This window comes from Esox lucius, chromosome 17, assembly GCF_011004845.1.
Source record: "Esox lucius isolate fEsoLuc1 chromosome 17, fEsoLuc1.pri, whole genome shotgun sequence".
Lineage (NCBI taxonomy): Eukaryota > Metazoa > Chordata > Actinopteri > Esociformes > Esocidae > Esox > Esox lucius.
The window spans coordinates 33,277,316-33,299,365 of NC_047585.1; the positions used below are offsets into that span (position 1 = coordinate 33,277,316).

At 40.4% G+C, this 22,050-nt stretch overlaps 1 protein-coding gene across 1 annotated transcript in view; it reads left to right on the plus strand.

The window, feature by feature from the left end:
- Positions 1-22,050, plus strand: part of LOC105016871 (CUGBP, Elav-like family member 4) — a 110,899-nt gene that overhangs the window by 17,518 nt on the left and 71,331 nt on the right. Inside the window, 1 exon segment of the mRNA XM_020055210.2 lies at positions 16,912-16,994. Within this exon segment, the coding sequence (XP_019910769.2) occupies positions 16,912-16,994 (83 nt within the window).

Genomic DNA, 22,050 nt, shown 5'->3' on the forward strand with positions numbered 1-22,050 from the left:
TATCGCTGTTTATTCTTTCTGGAAAATGTATATGCAGCTGCCGCGCGGATGAATCTGTCCTTGAGGAGGCTGTATCCATAACCGGCTTTGTTTACAAAACTGTAGCTCGCGTTAGCTTAGTATAGACTACGAGCTCAAACAAAAATGCCAGAAAGTTGTATTAGCTGCTTGTAAACCGACATGAATCTGTCTGTGAAGAGCATTTATCCTGTTACTGGTTTGTCTACAAAACTGTAGCTCACATTAGATAGTATAGACTACTAGCTCAAAGACAAATGCCAACAAGTTCTATTAGGTGCTGGTAAACTGATGCAAATCTGTCTGCGAGGAAGATTTATCAGGCAACCAGCTTTGTTTACAAAACTGTAGCTCACGTTAGCTAGTATCAACTACTAGCTCAAACAAAAATGCCAACAAGTTATATTAGCTGCTGGTAAACTGATGCAAATCTGTCATTGAGGAGGCTTTATCCAGCAACCGGCTTTATTTACAGAACTGTAGCTCACGTAAGGAGTGGGATTTATTGCTACCTAATGCCATTGAGAACTTTGATGTGTCCATGGATGAGGCTGAATTGGCTCCAGCGTGTGCAACAGACAGCATTGACTCTCAAGCTCTTATCAACCGGGCAGTTTTGGAAACCTTTCATTTCCCCAAAGAAACTGGAAGACGAGGCAGAGGCCAGAGGTACCAAATGGACAACTCTCAATTCTGTAAGTAGGCATGTAATAGCAATTTGGATAATTCTGTCATAAGTCCCGTTCTGCAGGAATAGTATGGGGAGGTTCTGAAATGATTAGTTCTACAGAGCATTGGGAAGATTTTGATACTCTTGGGAACTGCCATGTCAGTTATTTTCCCTGACTGATAACATTCTGGAATGACAGACTTTTAGCTAGATTTAATTTTATTAATACAATAGGGGACAATAGTAAACTCCATTGAGGTCAGCACCATAGTTCATAACCATTGATACAATGCTAATTTTGGCAAATTTTTTTCAGAAGAACATAAAGAGACCTATATCAACACACAATGGCCTTCCAATTTTGGAAAACAGAACATATCATACATTTCAAACTCTACATTGGTTGCTCCGTTCAGTTCCCTTTTAGCCTAGAGAGAGACTGCAGCAAAAATCAGAAAAATTATTTCAGTTTTGAGTTTATGATCATGCTAGTAAATAATCTGTAAATAGGCCTCAAGCTCAAAAATAGCGAACTTCTCCTTTAATCGTAATTGTTCCTGCCCCCGTAACATTCCTCCCAGGTTGTTGTTGTATATAAGAATGTGTTCTTAATCAACTTACCTGGATGAACAATGGTGAAATAGGGATCATGTTTTTGGTCCTTACAAGGATGTAAGAACCAATGTGTGTGTGTGTGTGTGTGTGTGTGTGTGTATGTTTTTTGCACGTGTCTGTCTACTACAGTAGACTAGATGTCTCAGTGGCCAAAAGGCTCAGCTGGCTCATTGCTTAGCCATTCTGCACGTAACCTCATGAACAAATAAGCCCGGGAATGATTTGGACAGAAACCTTTCAGCAAATGATTACAGATTTGCAATTTAATGGCTTCTGAGGTCTCTCCCCAGCCCCATGTGTAGGTTCCCCTATGAGCCAGAGCCTATTCATTTAGTGTTTTAATCACACAACAGAAGATGGGAATCTTGTCTGGACCTATCCCTATCCCCTGCCATAAACACAGTGCTTCATATGGTTTGGTGTGCTTTTATTGGGCTTCTGGAGATGGAGGTAGGGAGGGAAGGACAGAGAGAAAATTAGTGAGAAAGATGGACTCTGAAATGAAATTGCACAACGGACATCCAACCATTTAACATTATGTTGCATGGTGAGATACCATTACATTATTTATGATCTATGGGTATGTTATCCTGTATGCGTATGTTTATGTTCTGACAGCCAGTATCAGTATCTGCTGGTCAGTGTTTTCATTGTCCAACAAATCACTTCTCTAGAATTTCGTTATTTCACCCACGTTTTCCTCCAATGGCGAAAAGTCAAAACTCCATGATTCCAATCTGCATTTCAACGTCCCAATTTGTCCAAGAGGGATTTGGATCTTTCTAACTGAGCCAGATAAAAGCAGCTGCCAAACGGCTAAATATTTATAATTATCTGCAGCTCAAGAGCCAATAAAAGGACTTTGAAAATTGACTGCCTGCGCCAAAGGCCTCATTAGTCGGAGGACAACAAATGTCTCCCACCAAGGCTGGGTAGGAGGAGAACCCAGGTATCTACAACTAGGCAATTAAAAAGTTTGACACCCTCTTTCTTGAACTAAGCCGCTCTTCACTTGGAATGAGAAGGCTGCTATATGTGTGCTAATGCTGATACACAAGTGTTTTATGTGTTTGTAAGGGACAGGTCAAGAAGCATTGGTGGGATGAGTCACGGGCATGTTTGTTCCTTTTAAAAATGATCTTGAATATTCCTGTGCGTTGCTCCTCTGCCCTTCCTTTAGCGATCGGTGCTCTGTGTTGGCTTTGCAAACATCTTAATTGGGCTAAATGGTAGATAAGAAGGGGCCATATTAAAAGCCATTCATAAGGGTTGTGTGGGGGAGGCTGCTATTCCCCGGATGGTGCTTTTGTTCACTTTAGCAAAGCATGGAGAGAGAGCAGCTTCACCTTGAAACTGAAAGCACCACGAAACAGGGTCACTGTACCTCCCTCTACAAAAAAAAAAAAAAGAACACACTTCTCTTTTACTCTTGCTTTCTTTTTGCACATACGCAGACACATGCATACTCACACACACACACCGACGCACACACACCTTCCTTTGTGACTCAGTCTGCCTTCTTGTCTCCCTCTCTCTCACCCTTTCAGTTTCTCCACTCACGATATCTCGCTTCTCTAAATCTCTCCCTCTGTCTTTCTGTTCCTCCCCCCTCCCCCCCCCCCCCTGCTCTCTCTGTCTGAACGGCAGATAAGCTCACCTGGGGAGACTTTAGAGGACTCTCCATCTGTGTATAAATAGCTTAGGATGAATTATTGAGGGACCCAGGGTTGCAAATAATCCCGCAGGACCCATCTGACAATGACACGGAAGATGGAGGCAAAACAATTACGCAGAGTTTCTCTTTCACAAGGAATTGGATTGGAGGGGCGGGGAGTTCAGGGGCCTCCAGGCATAGAACGGAAGCACCTCGCGGGCCCAACATCTTGGCTAATAAAGCCAATTAACTCTCTGGAATCAATGGGCCCAGGAGGAGCCTTCTTTTCTTCCCTTCCTGGACGCAACAGGAAGTGTAATGATTCATGCTCCCTCCCCGCCCTCTCCGCCCCCTTAATCCCCTCTTGAGTCGTCCCTGTTTCAAATGTCCTCTCGTCTCCTCGGTGGAGGACGGGATAGGACAGGACGAGCCGTCCCTCAGAATGAGAGGAGGAGAGGTGAGGAATATTAATGGTGGTGTTTAGGACTGTAAGAGCTGTTATGGGAGGGCAGACCAACCCCTGTGTGTCAAAGTCAGACCTTTGCTCTTGTTCTTTGTCTTCCACTTCACTGTCAAGTTGACACTTTTAATGACTTTTCTTGTGCCTCACTTGTTAATGGGAAAGTACTTTTTCATGTAAAGTATTAAATTACGAAATTAGGTTGATAATCTATACACAGCTTATGTATTTCGGTATTTTGCTGTTTTTGAAAAGGTAGAGTCCATTTATTCACAAATACAGTGGGGTATAAGTGTGAGTATATGACAAAGTAATTTAAATGCAAACAACTGACTTGAAAAACTCAACAGCATGTGCCTGTATGAATGTGTTCATATGTACAGTGTTTCTGCTTTTAACTGTGTGTGTGTAGATTAGTGCATGCAGTCATGTGTTCACAGTCTTCGTGTGTGTGTGTGTGTGTGTACAATCCCAATTCCTCATCCCTTTGGGAAGCGCGTAGAGGGAGATGACGACAATGACACTTTCCTAATGATGCATTTTCTACTCCATTGATTCAATAGCTCTGCTCTTCAGTAAATCCTTCACATACAACACATTAGAGCCAGACCTTTTTCCTCCTCTGCCAATCGATTAACTAGAGCTTAGGTCTGCATCCCAAATAACACACTACTCCCTAAACAAAGTGTTGTTTTTAACCTGTGCTGAAAGACAGTTCTGGTCATCGTAGTGCACTACGCCAGTGGAGGGGAGACATTTGGGATGCAGGTTTGGAGTCGGCTTAGTCGGGAAACAGCATGAACAGAGAGATAGGAAGTGGTGCACTCACTGAACTCAACAATCCACACGCAGTTTTGTACACCTTATTTTGCCATTATGTATGTCTTTTTGTGGCCTTTTGACCTGTACATACAAACTGGAATCAGCATGTTGTTGTCACTATTAACCTACTGCAAAGAAGGCATAGGATAAACTGTGGAAGAGTTATTGTTTCTTTAAGGTCTAGTTGTATCTCTCCCTCACTGCCCCTCTGTGGGTGGTTGTTTTTCAAGGTTGTTTTTGTACCTTGTGGTTGCATTGGGAGATCTTTATTGTAAAGGGGGTCTGGTTTATTACTCCCCATTATGAATGCATGCTGTCCCTTTATATGTTGGTGCTCAGTTCTGTTTCACTCGGATAGAATAATAACTCGGAAACAAGCATTCATTATTTCCTGAAACAGCTCCTTTTTACAGAACAATGAAAACAAAACAGCAAAAAAAAAATGGATGTGTTCTCTGCCCAGTAATTGGAGATTTTACTTTTTTTATTTTTGCCCAGCTCATATTACGACTTGAAAGTGTCTTTTTGATTTAATCAAGGTTTCGTATGCGTACATAGAATGATATATTTTAAGAGAATATGGGAGTAGACATTGATTGTGTCCCTCATCTTTCCTTCACAAGCAAGGATCTGAAAGCACAAGAGTGAAAGTAATGATATGGAATTATTGTTTTCTAAGTTGGTTTGGTTTTGGTTGAAATATAAATATAATAATACATTGTTGGTTTTGGCATTGCACTGTTTTCTCCATTAAATATAATAGAGATGTAAGACAAAATATATATCAACCACCTAATTATGGTGAAATGCTGTAACATCACAGAAGAAAACAGTTGAATACAACAATGGTGGCCCCATTTTAGGACAATGTTTATAACTTATTACCCATACCCATGATATATCCATGATACATTTTTGCAAATAAAAAAATTGCTGTTTGAATCTGGGATGCTGATTACTACCAGTTCTGTTGTGGAAAATGTTCCTTTTTACAAATACCTTACGAATGGGTTAGATTCAAATATTTTATTAAAACACACATTGCTGAGTTGGCGAAGAAGCTAAAGATCAAAAGTTACTTTTATAGAAACCAAGAGTTTTTATGGTTAATGTTTCATTTCAGCATTGATTTTCTACCTTGCTTTACCAAAGGCAGTTATTTTACCAGAGCCAGTATATGATGGAATATAATTTTTTCAACTCAATGGATATTGAAATATATTGTTCTCGTCTTGCTGACATTGTATAGCTGAAGAAAAAGCTGTTGATTTGGTTTAATCCATTACCCTGTTGTGCTACCATTAATATAATAATCAAAGTTAGAGGGACATCTTTTGACAGAATCTTTTTTTATAACCACAGGGCTAACTATTTGCCTGTCATTGGCACATAAAAACATTCTTGTGGTATTACAGTGTTAGTAAAAAAAACAGTATGTCTGGTAAAATAATGGGAAGATAATGTTCTACAAGCCAGGGCAGAGGGAATGTCCAACATGACAGAAAGGTAATACAAAATATGTTTGTTAGAAATTTGCCATTTTCCCTCATTGATAGGTCAACAGAATCAAGTGTAGATTAAAATGTAGGTGGTCTTAGGTGGTCATACATTACTTTCTACTTCAATCTGCCTTATTCGTCTACCATCTACCAACATGGGGAAGGTCAAAGAACAGAAACATGAAAAGAAGCTGTTAAAACAGCCCTGGAAGGGGCTTCAAGTGTATATCCCCCCGTACACAGAACAAGGATGGTTTGAGAGAAAAAAATAGTCTGCATTGTTCAAATTTTTAGAATTTTTGGTTTAATCTTGGGGTGTTAAAATTGGGAAGGTCATTCAGAGAATAAAATTCTGCCCCATTCTGAAGTATGGATATTTGATGTGGTGCTGCTGTATCGCTTCCAGTGTTGATGGGACCCCTTATTAGGATGGATGTCTTCTTCACAAAATGAGTCACTGACCACAGAATCAAGCTTCTGTAATTGTTATCCCTGTCTCTTGACCTAAAATCCATTGAAAACCTGTGGGGTAAGCTGAAGATAAGAGTTCACATGCTAGGTCCGAGGGCTCGGAAGACATTCTGCATGTATGAATGCTCTCAGATCCCTTGTTAGGTTTTCTCATAGCTGCACGAAGTACTACATGCCTGGGTGCCAATAATATATTTTGGTGAAAAATATGCATTTCTTGTTTAAAAATGTGTTTTCTTCTATCAATTTTACCTGAAATAACTGTTAGATTTTTCTCATATTTTGAGTGTTAGATCAAGCAGATTGTTTCTCATCTTTACCATGATGGGCATTGTATGTATGACGATTCTTTGTGTGTTTCCAGCCTGCCTTTTCTACCATTTAGACAGTCTCTTTCAATCCCTGTTTCCTTTCTCTCAGTCTTTTCTTTCTTTCGGTCGGTGTGTATCCCTTTAGGTTGTGTGCAGTGGTTTAGATAAGAGACGAGTGTAGGACACAGAGGAATGGTGTTCCCAGAAGATAGGTGATCTTATCTTCGCACCCTCTCTGTCTCTAACTTTCCTTGGCTCTCTCTCATCTACCCCCACTATGTCTATTCTCTTGCTTACAAGGCCTATACACCTGTGCAGTGCAAATGGTATGAGAATGTCAGCTACTTGTAGTATGTAGTCCTACCTAGAATGCTACTTGCATAGTCCTGCTACTAAGAATGTTATCTCACAAAGAGATTGAAAGTCAACAATGGCGTCTTGTAGCCTAAACTCCATGCTGTCCTGTACTGTGCACTTGTTTCTATCTCACACTGTTAGGGTTTCACAAACTGATATGTGAAGTCTTGCGCAAATCTTAATCTATTCTCTCTGAATGTGAGGCAGATTGGAGTGGCGGTTATAGGATGTATTGGTCCATTCCCTTTGAATGTTTTTCATTGTTTTCGTGTAAGTTATCCTTGTTTCCTAGACTTTTTTGTTGTCATTTGTGTTAACATTTGAGTACATACAGTGGATATAAAAAGTCGACACACCTCTGTTAAAATGCCAGGTTCTTGTGATGTAAAAGAACGAGACAAACATAAATCATGTCAGAACTCTTTTCACCTTTAATGTGACCTATAACGTGAACAATCCAATTTAAAAACAAACTGAAATCTTTGAGGGGGAAAAATAAAAAACTCCCAATAACCTGGTTGCATAAGTGTGCACACCCTTAAGCTAATACTTTGTCGAAGGACCTTTTGATTTTATTACAGCACTCAGTCTTTTGGGTAGAAGTCTATTAGCATGGCACATGTTGACGTGGCAATATTTGCCCACTCTTCTTTGCAAAAGCGTTCCAAATCTGTCAGATTACGAGTACATCTCCTGTGCACAGCCCTCTTCAGATCACCCCACGGATGTTCAGTTGGATTCAAGTCTGGGCTCTGGCTGGGCCATTCCAAAACGTTAATCTTCTTCTGGTGAAGCCATGCTTTTGTGGATATGGATGTGTGCTTTGGGTCATAGTTGTGCTGAAAGGTGAACTTCCTCTTCGTCTTCAGCTTTCTAATGGACGCCTGAAGGTTTTGTACCAAAATTGCCTGGTATTTGGAACTGTTCATAATTCCCTCCACCCTGACTATGGCCCTGATTCCAGCTGAAAGACCCAAAGCATGATGCTGCCATCACCATGCTTCATTGTGGGTATGGTGTTCTTTGGCTAATGTGCCGTGTTGTTTTTGCGCCAAACATACCTTTTGGAATTATGGCCAAAAAGTTCAACCTTGGTTTCATCAGACCATAACACATTTTCCCACATGCTTTTGGGAGACTTGATGTTTGTTTTTGCAAACTTCAGCCGTTCTTGGATGTTTTTCTTTTTAAGAAAAGGCTTCTGTCTTGCCACCCTACCCCACAGCCCATTCATATGAAGAATACGGGAGATTGTTGTAGCACACAGCCAGTACTTGTCAGAAATTCCTGCAGTTCCTTTAATGTTGCTGTAGGCCTCTTGAAAGCCTCCCTGACCAGCTTGCTTCTCGTATTTTCGTCTATTTTGGAGGGACATCCAGTTCTTGGTAATGTCTCTGTTGTGCCATATTTTCTCCACTTGATGATGACTGTCTTCACTGTGTTCCATAGTATATCTAATGCTTTGGAAATTATTTTGTACCCTTCTCCTGACTGATATCTTTCAAAAATGTGATCCCTCTGGTGGTTTCAAAGCTCTCTGCAGACCATGGCTTTTGCTATGAGATGCAACTAAGTAAATGTCAGAAAAATCCTACTTGAAGGGCTGAACTTTATTTGTGACTAATCAGAGTCACTTTAAATTTTGGCAGGTGTGTAATGACTTCTATTTACCATGAGTTTGAATGTGATTGCTTAATTCTGAACATAGCCACATCCCCAGTTATAAGAGAGTGTGCACACTTATGCAACCAGGTTATTTTAAGGTTTTTATTTTTGTTTGTTTTTCAATTGAATTGTTCACATTATAGGTCACATTAAAAGTGGAATAAGATCTGACATGATTTATCTTTGTCTCACAAAAACCTGGCATTTTCACAGGGGTTTGTAGACTTTTTATATCCACTGTAAAAATAACTTAACCCCAGGACAACATATGCACCAAATCTTCACAAACATTTTATAGTCATATTATTTTATTCAGCTTCTGTAGCACATTTACATTATGAAAACAATGTGTTGTTAAAACAAAAACGTGTAGCTAGCTAAAGCACATAACTGTAGGTCTGGACCTCTGTACAACAATATTCCACAATATTTAGTATTGTTTTAAGCTTCAAACAGATGGAGCGACAGTCCAGAAGGACCCGCATAGCGTCACCAGATGAAGGGGTTTGTCAACTTGGAAAGATGAGCAGGTCCTTCAGTTGCAGGCTGGCCGCACCGTTCACCCTCCATTCAAGGCATTGCACAGAACGCCTCACCATTCCCACCGTCTACTGTAGCTAAAACCTCCCAGTAGCCATTGTCTCATTCATGTATGAGATGAAGTGTATTGTTATGCTCCAATGCAGTGATGACAGTCCACAAAGCTTTAGAATCCTCAGACTGAATGATGATGACTTAGTTAGGCTACTGCCAGCTCACCATCCATTGCAGTTCTCCTCATGGGGTTGGAGACGTAAGGCTAAACAACTGAATAAGGCTGTTCAAATCATCACAAACAGTTAAGTTAGCATTGGGTACAGTTAGACAGGCACGTGCATAGCTGAGCACAATCGATTAGAAGTTCAAACTGAGAGCTGCTGAATTTAGTTTATTGTACCTGTCTTGAACGTTGGAAAGACAGACAGCAAAATTTCAACTAACGCCCGTTTTTGCAAACCATTTGCTAGGCTAAAAGCGGGGGGAAATGAAGCCTGCATGCTTTTTACAGAGAAGATGCAGCAGGTTTTAAAAGGGGCCAAGTCTATATTCCGTGAGTGCAAAGTTAACATACGTATGCAATTGTTTTAGGATGAATTTTGCATAGATAATTTTGTATTTTATATGGAGTTTTAAGACCTATATGTAGCTTCCAGGAAAAATTATGTGACAATGAAAGTGCCTTTAGAAAAAACGTTGTCAATTTTTCCACAGCATACTGTGCTTACACTTACCATTGTTGATCAGCCTGTGGATGTCGAGCAAAACCAAAACCACACGTCCTAGTTCCAGAGACTTTGCGGATTTTATAACACATTTGTAAAATTTTTGTCTTTGTCTTACAGCAAAAGTGAAGTGAGCAAAAGTGAAATGAGTCTCTGTGTTCCGGAGACTCATTTGAATCGAACAGTATTACTAATGAGTTTGTCCTACAGCAGGCACAAAATTAGGTAATGTAAGACAAACGTTAACATTAAATTGATGTAGCTAGCTATTATGCAGTGGTGCAGTTTGTTTTCATTGAAGAAAGCTTCAAGTGGTTTTTGATGTTGTCAAGATGATTCTCCTTGGCATGTACCAATAGCGGAAGGAATGACAAGAAAACCTCTATTCTACGTTACTATTCAAGGGTCTAGGAACACGCGGACAGAAAAGGGTATTATGGAACAAAAGGCATGCATTGATTCGTAACATCATACTCCTTCCAAGAGCAAACATAGACTTATGCACAGTGTTGCTAAACCTTTAGCCCTCTGCACGATTTTCTACCAACGCCATCTCACTTTATTGCCCAGTTCTTTCTCTTGCTCTCATTCTTCCTATCTGTTCCTTCCCTTTCTGCACTGTTGTTTGGCAACAAATTATGACTGCAGCTCCACCGGCCCTACAAGGTACTAGCCAAAGACAAAACAAGAGCTGAGCTCAGCCGGACAACGAGGATAACTGGGGAGTTTGTCAAATGTTGCTTGCTCATGCATGTGTGCGCGTTTCTGTTCATGAAGCCCAGCCATGCACATTTCCCAGTGGGAGCAGTGGCGGGTATGTACAGGAGCGAAGCACGACACAGCCTGGGAGGGAGGACGAAGGTAGGTGCTAGGCGGTAGCGGGCTGTCAATGGCAAGCTTCCGCTCGGGCTAATGAGCATGGCGCTAATTAAAAAACAGCACCAGGCAGAGTGAGCACCCCAGAGAACAGCCATCAGGCAGGCCCAGGGTTAAAGACACAGAGGCAAGCAAACACAGAGAAAGGCCAGATTGCCAGATATGCTAGTTCTACTCCATATACATGTAGTAGCCAGCCTTACCCTGCATCAACAACATATAAATATGTAAATAGCCCAATAGTACTCATGTTAAAACAGCCCTGTTTCCAGAAAAGTTGGGGCAATGCGTAAAATGCAAATAAAAACAAAATGCAATGACGTGCAAATCATGTATCCCTATGATTCATTGAAAATAGTACAAAGACAACATGTGCCCTTTTTGGATTTGATGCCAGCAGCATGTTTCAAAAAAGTTGGGACAGGGGCATGTTTACCACTGTGTTGTGTCACCTGTTCTTTTAACAATACTCTGTGTTTGGGAACAAAGGAGACCAAATGCTGTAGTTTTGAAAGTAAAATGTATTCCCGTTCTTGCTTGATGTTGAATTTCATCTGCTCAAAAGTCAGGGATTCCTATGTCGTATTTTTTGTTTCACTATGCGACAAATGTATTTTTTTGCCCCCGGACTCACTACGGAGCCATGCTGTTGTGATACGTGCAGAATGTGGTTTGGCGTTGTCTTGCTAAAATAAACAAAGCCCTTGCTGAAAAAGATGTAATCAGGATGGCAATGTATGTTGCTCCAAAACCTGTATACATTGTTCAGCATTAATGGTGTTTTCAGAGATGTGCAAGTCACCCATGCCATGTGCACTAATACACCCCCACATGGATGCTGGCTTTTGCATTGTGCACTGATAACAAGCCGTATGGTCCCTCTCCTCTTTGGCCCGGAGGATGCGGTGTCCATGATTCTCAAAAATAATTCCAAATTAGTAAGACAACCAGGACAGTTTCCCATTTTGCCTCAGTCCATCTCAAATGTGCTTGGGCCCAGAGAAGGCGGCGACGTTTCTAGATCTTGTTTATGTATGTTTTCTTCTTTGCATGGCAACGTTTTGACTTGCATTTGTGGATGCAGCGACGTAATATGTTCCCAGACATTGGTTTTTGGAAGTGTTCCTGAGCCCATGCAGTGATTTCCACTACAGAATCTTGTCTGTTTTTAATGCATTGCCCCCTGAAGCCATCCAATATTGGTTTTCGGCCTTGGCCCTTGCGTACAGAGATTTCTCTGGATTCTCTGAATCTTTTAATGATGAGATCCCCAAACTCTTTGCAATTTTACGTTGAGAACTTTTATTTATACATTGTTGCCCTTTTTCGGTGCAATGTCTTTCACAGAGTGGTGAACTCATCCCCTTCTTTAGTTCTGAAAGACTCATCCTCTCTGGGATGCTCTTTTTGTACCCAATCATGTTACTGACCTGTTGCCAATTAATCAAATTAGTTGATGTTCCACCTGTTTTTTTTTATAATTACACAATTTCTCCAGACTTTTGTTGACCCGTCCCAGCTTTTTTGAAGCGTGTTGCTGGCATCAAATTCAAAGTATGTTTTTCCATGGCACAATTCCATTGATCTCCTGCACTGCATTGATGGCTGCCAGTCCACCCATTATGCAATCACTTGGATGACAGGTAGCATAGTGATTAGAGCATCTGTCCAGTAACTGAAAGATGTCTAGATCGTATCCGCAAGCTGGTCAGGCTCAAATGGAATCAGTCATTCTGTCCCTCTGAAATCAACCAATAGATGCGTTTGCCGTTAACCACTGTGTTATCGACTGACAGATTGCTATAACATGTGGTTAGCTGATATGTAAAATACATATCCAGATGTTGTAAGATCTGTGAGGTGTCAATAATGCCTGGACAGATGAAAATGCCTGAAGTAATGAGCACGCAGCCTAATTTAAGACACCTGTGTATTGGACACTCTTACCATACCCATACCTGCAGCCTTGAAGTCACTGTCTATTTGTGCAGAATACACTATATCACTTATTTCCTTTAGATTTCACTGGCCCTTTGTGGGGTCAAGAAAACCAACTTTTTGGATAGTCTTGAGCACAGTCTGTTACCCAGGTCTGTTTTAATCAAACGAGCCTGGTGTTAAATAAAAGTATAATAGCAACCAAACTGGCAAATATTATAGCATTTCCTTTCTACAGCTTTTGCACAATAAGGGATTTATCATAATTGTAAACCTTTCTGGTGTTTTTCCACTTTATTATGTGGAAAATATGTGGAAAATTGCACTGGGCTTTTCTGGGTGTGATCAGCATTTGAAACTATACCAATACATTTTCCCTTGTTTGGTTAAACATCTGATGAACGGGCCTGGAGAAATAAACAGACTATCCATTATCTAAAAATGATGGTGGGATTACAACCATCTGACAGTATTTAACCTGAACTTCTTAAAATGCTACTATCAACAGATGACATGTACCTGCAGCCTGAACTAAAGCTTGATTTCTGAAAAACAACACAAGAATAACCGACCAGTTTAAATAATCTCTCTCTATCACCATGTCAAGTGATTTTTATAGTCCCCAGCTGGTTTTGATTTTCTACACCTTCATTTGTTGAAATATATATTTTTCAAAAAATTACCGTATTATTTTATGCAAATACAGTAGTCTACATTTATGTAATGACCACATTTTTATTTGATAAAACATATAATTGTATTGATCAATCAGCATTTATAGTGGATATAAAAAGTCGACACACCCCTGTTAAAATGTCAGGTTCTTGCGATGTAAAAGAATGAGACAAAAATAAATAATTTTTCCACCTTTAATGTGACCTATAACGTAAAAACTTCAATAGAAAAACAAACTGAAAATAAATAAATTATCAGAATAACCTGGTTGCATAAGTGTGCACACCCTTAAACTAATACTTTGTTGAAGCACCTTTTGATTTTATTACAGAAATCAGTCTTTTTGGGTAGGTCTATTAACATGGCACATCTTGACGTGGCAATATTTGCCCACTCTTCTTTGTAGAAGCGCTCCAAATCTGTCAGATTGCAAGGAGATCTCCTGTGCACAGTCCTCTTCAGATCACCCCACAGATGTTCAAAAAACATCCCCAAAGCATGATGCTGCAACCACCATGCTTCACTGTGGGTATGGTAATCTTTAGGTGATGTGAATTATTGTTTTTGCGCCAAACATACCTTTTGGAATTATGGCCAAAAAGTTCAACCTTGGTTTCATCAGACCATAACACATTTTCCCATGTGCTTTTGGAAGACTTTTGCAAACTTCAGCCCATTCGTATGAAGAATATGGGACATATTCACATGTAGCACACAGCCAGTACTTGCATTCCTGCAGTTCCTTTAATGTTGCTGTAGGCCTCTTGGAAGCCTCCCTGACCAGTTTTCTTCCCGTATTTTCATCAAATTTGGAGGGACATCCAGTTCTTGGTAATGTCTCTGTTGTGCCATATTTTCTCCACTTGATGATGACTGTCTTCACTGTGTTCCATGGTATATCTCATGCTTTGGAATTTCTTTTGTTCTCTTCTCCTGACTGATATCTTTCAACAATGAGATCCTTCTAATGCTTTGGAAGCAAAATGCGTTTTTTTTTTTTTACATCAATCTTTACACAATACCCCATAATGAGCAATAACACATTTAAAAAAAATTGGTCCAACATATTGTAAAAAAACCTGAAATGTCTCTTGTACATAGTGGGGAGAACAAGTATTTGATACACTGACGATTTTGCAGGTTTTCCTGCTTACAAAGCATGTTGAGGTCTCTAAGTTTTATCAAAGGTACACTTCAACTGTGAGAGACGGAATCTAAAACAAAAATCCAGAAAATCACATTGTATGATTTTTAAATAATTAAATTGCATTTTTTTTGCATGACATAAGTATTTGATCACCTACCAACCAGTAAGAATTCCGGCTCTCACAGACCTGTTAGCTTTTCTTTAAGAAGCCCTCCTGTTCTCCACTCATTATCTGTATTAACTGCACCTGTTTGAACTCGTTATCTGTATAAAAGACACCTGTCCACTCACTCAATCAAACAGACTCCCACTTCTCCACAGTGGCCAAGACCAGAGAGCTGTGTAAGGACATCAGGGATAGAATTGTAGACCAGCACAAGGCTGGGATGGGCTACAGGACAGTAGGCAAGCAGCTTGGTGAGAAGGCAACAACTGTAGTCGCAATTATTAGAAAATGGAAGAAGTTCAAGATGACGGTCAATCTCCCTTGGTCTGGGGCTCCATGCAAGATCTCACCTCGTGGGGCATCAATGATCATGAGGAAGATGAGGGATCAGCCCAGAACTACACGGCAGGACCTGGTCAATGACCTGAAGAGAGCCGGGACCACAGTCTCAAAGAAAACCATTAGTAACACATTACACCGTCATGGATTAAAATCCTGCAATGCACCCAAGGTCCCCCTCCTCAAGCCAGTGCATGTCCGTCTGAAGTTTGCCAATGACCATCTGGATGATCCAGAGGAGGAATGGGAGAAGGTCATGTGGTCTGATGAGACAAAAATGAAACAAAGGTTTCTGTACCAAATATTAAGATCTTCTTTTCTGATGTATCAAATACTTATGTCATGCAATAAAATGCAAATAAATTACTTAAAAATCAAACAACGTGATTTTCTGGATTTTTATTTTAGATTCCGTCACACGTAGTTGAAGAGTACCTATGATACAAATTACAGACTTCTACATGCTTTGTAAGTGGGAAGTCCTACAACATTTTTAAAGACAGGTTAGCTGTTGCTAAATAAACATTTATATATTTATATATATACTTTGGTTTACAAACATTAGAGTAAAACATGCTTATATTCTGGGCTTTTATTGGGGGGAAAACTATGAACTAAGCTCATAAGACACTGATAAATGATATTCTTGAGCGGGTAAGTTATACATTTGTAAATCCAGAAATTAACATTCCAGGTTGCCCCTTTAAAGCCTACTTCTCAATAAACAATCTTCAAGTACATACAAAAACATAATTTTCCAAGTTTAATTATGTATTTCTAAGGCCAAAGTTTAATTTACTTATTTTCTTTATGCTTTACATTTGAATGCATGTTACTAATTGACTAAGACAAATGTAATGTTTAAATTATTCCAAAATGTGCAGTGCTATTGATGAGTAAATGGGCCCAAAAACAATGACTAAAAACTATTTCCTAGTGCACAACTTTAAACCAAGACCCATGTAGTGTACACATAGTAGAGTTACATGTTCATAGAGGGTCTCCATAAAAACATTCACAGTCAATAGTTTGACAGTTCTAAATAAGAATCTCCTTAGTTGACATAGCTGACACTATGTCTGCCTTATGACAGCGCTACGTAGCATTCCTGTCAAGGGGGCCTGTGTGAATGACGTGTTCCTGAGGTTTCTTCTTGTTTGCCTGAGTCTCTGGCATCTCCCTGGCAGCCCCTTCACGTCAGTCCAGGTGCTAAGGAAACAGGGGATTGTGGGAACATATGGAGCGAAGAGAGGGGCTGTCAGAGAATGTCTGCCTTGTCACAGCAAAGTGAGGACTGACGCACACCGATGAACGACTGGATAACTGCAGACAGACTGGCAGGGACAGAGAGAGAGAGAGAATTTGAGAGAGATAGACAGATTCAAAGATATAGAACGAGTGTGGGAGGGAGAGAGTAAGAGAGATAGAGAGAGACATACATCAGATTTGACAGATTAGTTATGGGAGAAAGTAGCTAGCATAGCTAGATTAGATCTCATTTTTGCAGCAACTTGGAAAGGCAAAGTGTAGTAAACCTTTTTCGCATGCATATAATATTTGGTGTTCTTAAAGAGAAATATGTTCTGGATTTGTTGTCTTATAACACACACATGCACGCACCACACACACACACACACACACACACACACACAGGAAATTCCCAGAGAAGCCATGTAGGCAGTGTTTCTGAGATACAGCTCTTTTTATTAGCTGTGTGTGTGTGTGTGTAGCTCGCTCTATATATCTGTCTGTCTCACTCTCCAGCCAAGGCTCAGGGGACTGCTCTGTTGCTGTTAGTTTGTGTTGTTCTTAGCTTTTCTGTCTGATGGATTTGAGTGGTCTCCTCCTCCCTTCGCTGTCTCTCAGTGTGTCCCAGTATGCTAACATCATTATTTCTCTCTCTCTTTGTGTGTGTGTCTGTCTCTTTCTCTCACTGTCACTCCTACTGTCTCTCTGTCTTTCTCAGGCTGTGCCTTCCTTACCTACTGTGCCAGAGAGTCGGCCCTGAAAGCCCAGAATGCTCTCCACGAGCAGAAGACACTGCCAGGGGTGAGTTACAACCACATTGGCATAGTCTGCATTCTTAATAGCTGCCCATATCCTATAGTCACAGAGAAAGTTACACTGCAGAAATAGCCAGTGGAATAAAAAGTCAGAACGGATAAAGTTGAAAGAACCCACTTTACCTAGTCAGCAGCAAGGATGACATTTTATAATTTAGTCCCAACCACTTGACTACATTAAAGTAGTAGATGCCTTCAATGGTCCGCAACAAAAAAGTAAGAATACAAATCTGTACTCAATGTCCCTTCAAGCACCATCACATACATGTGAACATGCTAAATCAATATCAAATGACCAACCAGTTCCAACACCCATGCAGCTAGCCACTCACTCACAATGTTGTTTATTCCAAAAGGTGTCGCACATTTTTATTCATAACACCACACACGTCCACTACCTTCTTCCCCATTTTTCTCTCTCGTCATACCTACAACTCTCTCTTTCTCTCTCTCCCTCCCTCCCCATTTTATTCTCCCTCTGACAGTCACAAAAACCCACGGGGAGATACCACACAGCATCTCATCAGAGCAAGCCTATTTATAGCTGCTGTTTGTGTGTCTGTGTTATATGGCAGGAGCAACAATGTACTGTAAATGTACATACTATATGTCTAAAAACATTCTGTTAGCTTATTCAGCATAAGTACCATGGATCGCAAACAACATGTCCTACACTACCTGGATCCAATGGATAACAAATCAGTTTCTTTTATTTCCCAGCACAGGTTTTTAACCTTGTTTAGTCATGCTGTAGGAGCATGTACGTATGTGTGTGTTTGTGTGAACGTTTCACTCTATGAATGGGACCAAAATGTCCCCAAACTGTGGTAAAACCAGGAAACATTGGCCAATAGGGACATTATCCATTCTATTTCTTAAAAATGTTATATGTAATACATAGTATAATTAGCATTAGCGGTTAGAGAAAGGATTCAAGTTTTGGGGATTAAAGGTTAGGTATAGTTAAAGTATGATTTATTTTCAAGGGGAGTAAATGTTTGTCTCCCCTTTAGGATAGCCGTTCTGGATGTGTGTGTGTTTGCTAAATTTGATGCATCTCCATCAGGGCTCGCTCGGCTGGGTCTGTTCATTTTTTTTAATGGGGCCTCCAAGGAGGTTGACAGTCGCCGTGTTGAGTAGAAATCCTTTGATGTGAGTGATTATGACATCATAGATGGGCCTTGGGTAACAGAAGGGGCATGTGCTATGTGTCCCTCTCTTCACTTTATTTCCTCCCTCTCTCTTCATCCAGCAGAAATGGCATAAAAATGTGTCTGAACCGAGAATGGGATTTCACGTTCACAGGGAACATGTTGGCGTTTCACGTTTTTGTCTTTTTGAGTGTTACTTTATATGCAGCAGAATTAGCAATGAAGGGCCCTTATTTGAATGAAGCGATTCATACATTTTTAAAGCTTTATAGCAGCTACCGACTTATTTAGTCCCTTTAGCTTTTTTTGTAATTGTAGCAAGGCAGCAGGAGAGTCACTCCGGTAAAACACTTGAAGCACTTAATTTATTTTGAAGTCACCATCTGTAAATGTTCGATTTTTTGTCCAGGTTGAACAAGGACACAAGGTACGCATCACACACAACATGATTAGTTGGAGCTGATTTCGTCACTGTAAAACACAATAGAAAAATATTAAATGAAATTTGAAAGATAATAATCACTCCGAACAGCAGTTGTTTCATGAACTATACACCTTATAGAATAGCTTCACCAATCATAACCAGTGTTACATCTAGAATTATGTGTTTCACATTTAAACACATCTTCATAACAAATTACTGCCTTTCACCAAACAATTCTCATATTACGTTCTGATAGGATTTTCGTCTCCCTTTTTTAAATAACCACTTCCTAATTTGATAACCTTTAAGGACTTTCCAGGGTGGGTGTTAGGGAATGCATGTGTGTTAAGTTGCGCAGAGTCCGTGCAGGTGGTTAGTCTAGTTCAAGGTTTCAGCAGTCTGTTGGCTTGTAAATAGGTAACTGTCCTTGAGCCTGTTGCTTTAAGACTATGTGATAATGTTTGAGAACGTGTTGGGTCATTTCTTGATACTGTGGGCCTTTCTCTGGCACCTTGTTGAGTGGATACTTTGATTTGACCTAATAATGTGTTGGGTGACCCTTAACATCAGCAGGACCCTTAGATGGAACACAGGTCACAATACAATCAGTTTGGATGCTCTTGGTCGTCCCCGATACAAAGACCTTTTAATTATGGCCAAAAATTAGGCCAGAAATTGCCTGTTCCAATGGGATGCTAGGTAAGACAAGTGAGCAAAACCTAGGAAAGGAGGCAGGCAGAGACAAACATTAACTAGGAAGTTCTTATTGAGCGTTGATGGTGAGTTGTAGCATTTTTCTTTTAGAAAACACCTGCAAATTGCATGCAATACTGCCATTCGCCCTGCGCTACTTCTAAACAATGCAAGTTTAGAGACTTAAAAGTAAAGTAAACTATTTTTGTTGTATTTTAGTTTTCGGAACTTCTCTGTGGCTACAAGTGCAGCAGAGTACATGTTTAATCAAAGTTAAAGCATCATTTGTTATGAGAATCATCTCAGCCGTAACTGTTAATATAGCATTCCAAACTGCAACCAGTCCAAAGCTATCACCAAATGTCACACACATCAATACAGTACTCTCTAATCATTAGCACAATGAAGGCCACGCATACAGATGAAATGCATGCTGCGTCTTTCTTCTCGGCATACCCCAGGTAAGTGAGATAACCCCCTGGAGTTGTTTCGTTGTAATTTCTAATGTGTATTTGCCTTCCTCTGTGTTGATGATGGATATGCCCCATTTTTACACGGTGACCATCAGATTAGAGAATCCATTGATAAGGCATTTGCACATTACATTGAAAAATGTTTAATCAGTGGGAAGTTCCCAGTAAAGGAATCAAAGTGAATTGTTTATAAACCATCCAGTAAGCTAGAAGGAAGTGTGACATAGTATATGATAGCAAGGGGTACAGGCTACAAGATATTTCTTGTCTGTCTTTTATATGCTTTGTCAGATCAGATTTCATCACAGGAATTTTGTCTTAAATTGGTCTGCTTACAATACCATCTGTTGTGACTGAACCGTTTGGGCTACAAACTAACCTTTACACACAGTGGATTCAGTAGACTCAGTTTTCCTCTCCAGATGAGCTGTTTGAAAGTAAGCATACCCATACTTCTTTTCAAATGAATAGTGTACTTGTGTACTACTACAGAATTTCATAGGTGCTGGCACAATATTAAGTCACCACCATTTCATTAAATTAAGCAGAGGTCAGCTCAGTTCATTTATTCAAACTGTGCATCAAAGAAATAATTCATCTTGGAGGTTTAGGAGAGTGCCCATGACGGGTACACAATGGGGTGTGTCCCAAATGTGTGCCTTTGGATTTATGACCCCCCCCCCTTGCATTTCAGACTCATACAACAGCTTGATGGATCAGGAAAAAAAACTCTTGATTGTAGCACAGGGCCTCCCTCGCAAAGTGTGAGTGGGCAACCACACTTTAATGCTCTCGTACACTTAAACGCATAAATACACAGATGGAAAGCTGTGAGTGTTCAAACAGGTCATTCACTGAAAGACCAATACATCTGTCACAATCTTGACCCCGTCCCACGGCACCTTTCCGCCAGCCCTCCCTTCCTGACACTCTTAGCACAGGGACAAGAAAACAAGGGGAGTGGGCACGCAAACGAATAAAGGGGAGATGGGTGATGGGGGCATAGATGGATGAGGGAGGGATGGAGGTATAGACACGAGGAATGGAGAGATGGATTTAGGGATGCACGGAGGTATGTATGAAATACAAAACAATTGTTATGAGGGGGAGGAGTTTAGAAGCCAGGAATGATTATTCGGCCGTGATCATATGACGTCTTCTTAGAGAGAGAATCCTTAGTAACCACGGAGAATGAGGACAGCATCCTGTCCAGAAGACAGTGTCCCTTTCAGGTCCTGGGACCTCAGTGCATGATCTTTGGAGCAGAGGAGAAGGTTCCCCCCACTGTATTTTTCGACACCACAGCATGTGGTTCGCTGCCCGATCAGGGACCGACCCTCCTCGGCTTCAGAGGCTATGGCTGCAGTGGGGTGCAACATGTTTTACCAACACCAGTAATATGTTTCATCTGGGGGAAGCGTTTGTTCAAAATCTTATTTCCTGTGCATGACTGGTACATGCTGCAACAGCTGGCTGGCTGATAACGCCAACACTGGGAGTGGAGGTGGGCCGCGGCTCAAGCAGCTTTTAATAATTGATGCCGGCCAAGGCCCCTGGATTGGGCAGTAATTGCATTACAGGTCACTTCTCAATAGCAATTTGTGAAAGTTGTGGTGATGTGTGCCGGGTGGCGATCAATAGGGGCTGTCCAGGGATACAGACAGACCAGCTCTCTGTTTCTCTGTCTTTCTCTCTCTCTCACTACCTTCCGCTCTTCCTCTCTTTACGTCCTTCTTTCTCTCTCTCTCTTACTCTGCTGCAGGCTGGCAAGCAGGAAGGAGCGAACCTCAGATCTGCTTTTTTTAAAATTGGTTCTTGTATCACAATGTTTTTTTATATAGATCGTCTTTTTACAGAAGAGCAGCACAATAAGTTTATGTTTTTAATGGAATTTAAGTTGAAATCGCTAAATTAAAAAAAGCTTCCTGTTTATATGATTTGTACAAAAGTTACATATGACATTGTTTTACTGTAATTAAAAGAGGGATCATTTAGCAATTTAATATTATGTTTCAGGACCACTGTAGGTATATACAAAGAATATTGAAAGTAAAGTAAAATTCTAAAAGGCTTTATTGTTATAGAAAAACATGTATTAAGGCATTTATACATGGCAAAACAGATATTTAAAAAATTTATTTTAGGAACAAGTTGTTGAAGTGTCTTTATTAAACCTCAGAGCAGCAGTATACAACCTTCTTCTCAGGGACCAAAGCCATATGTTTTGGATCTATTCCAGAGCTAGTACACCTGATTAGACTTGGCAGCTAATCATCAATTAGTGAATCAGGTCTGCCTGTT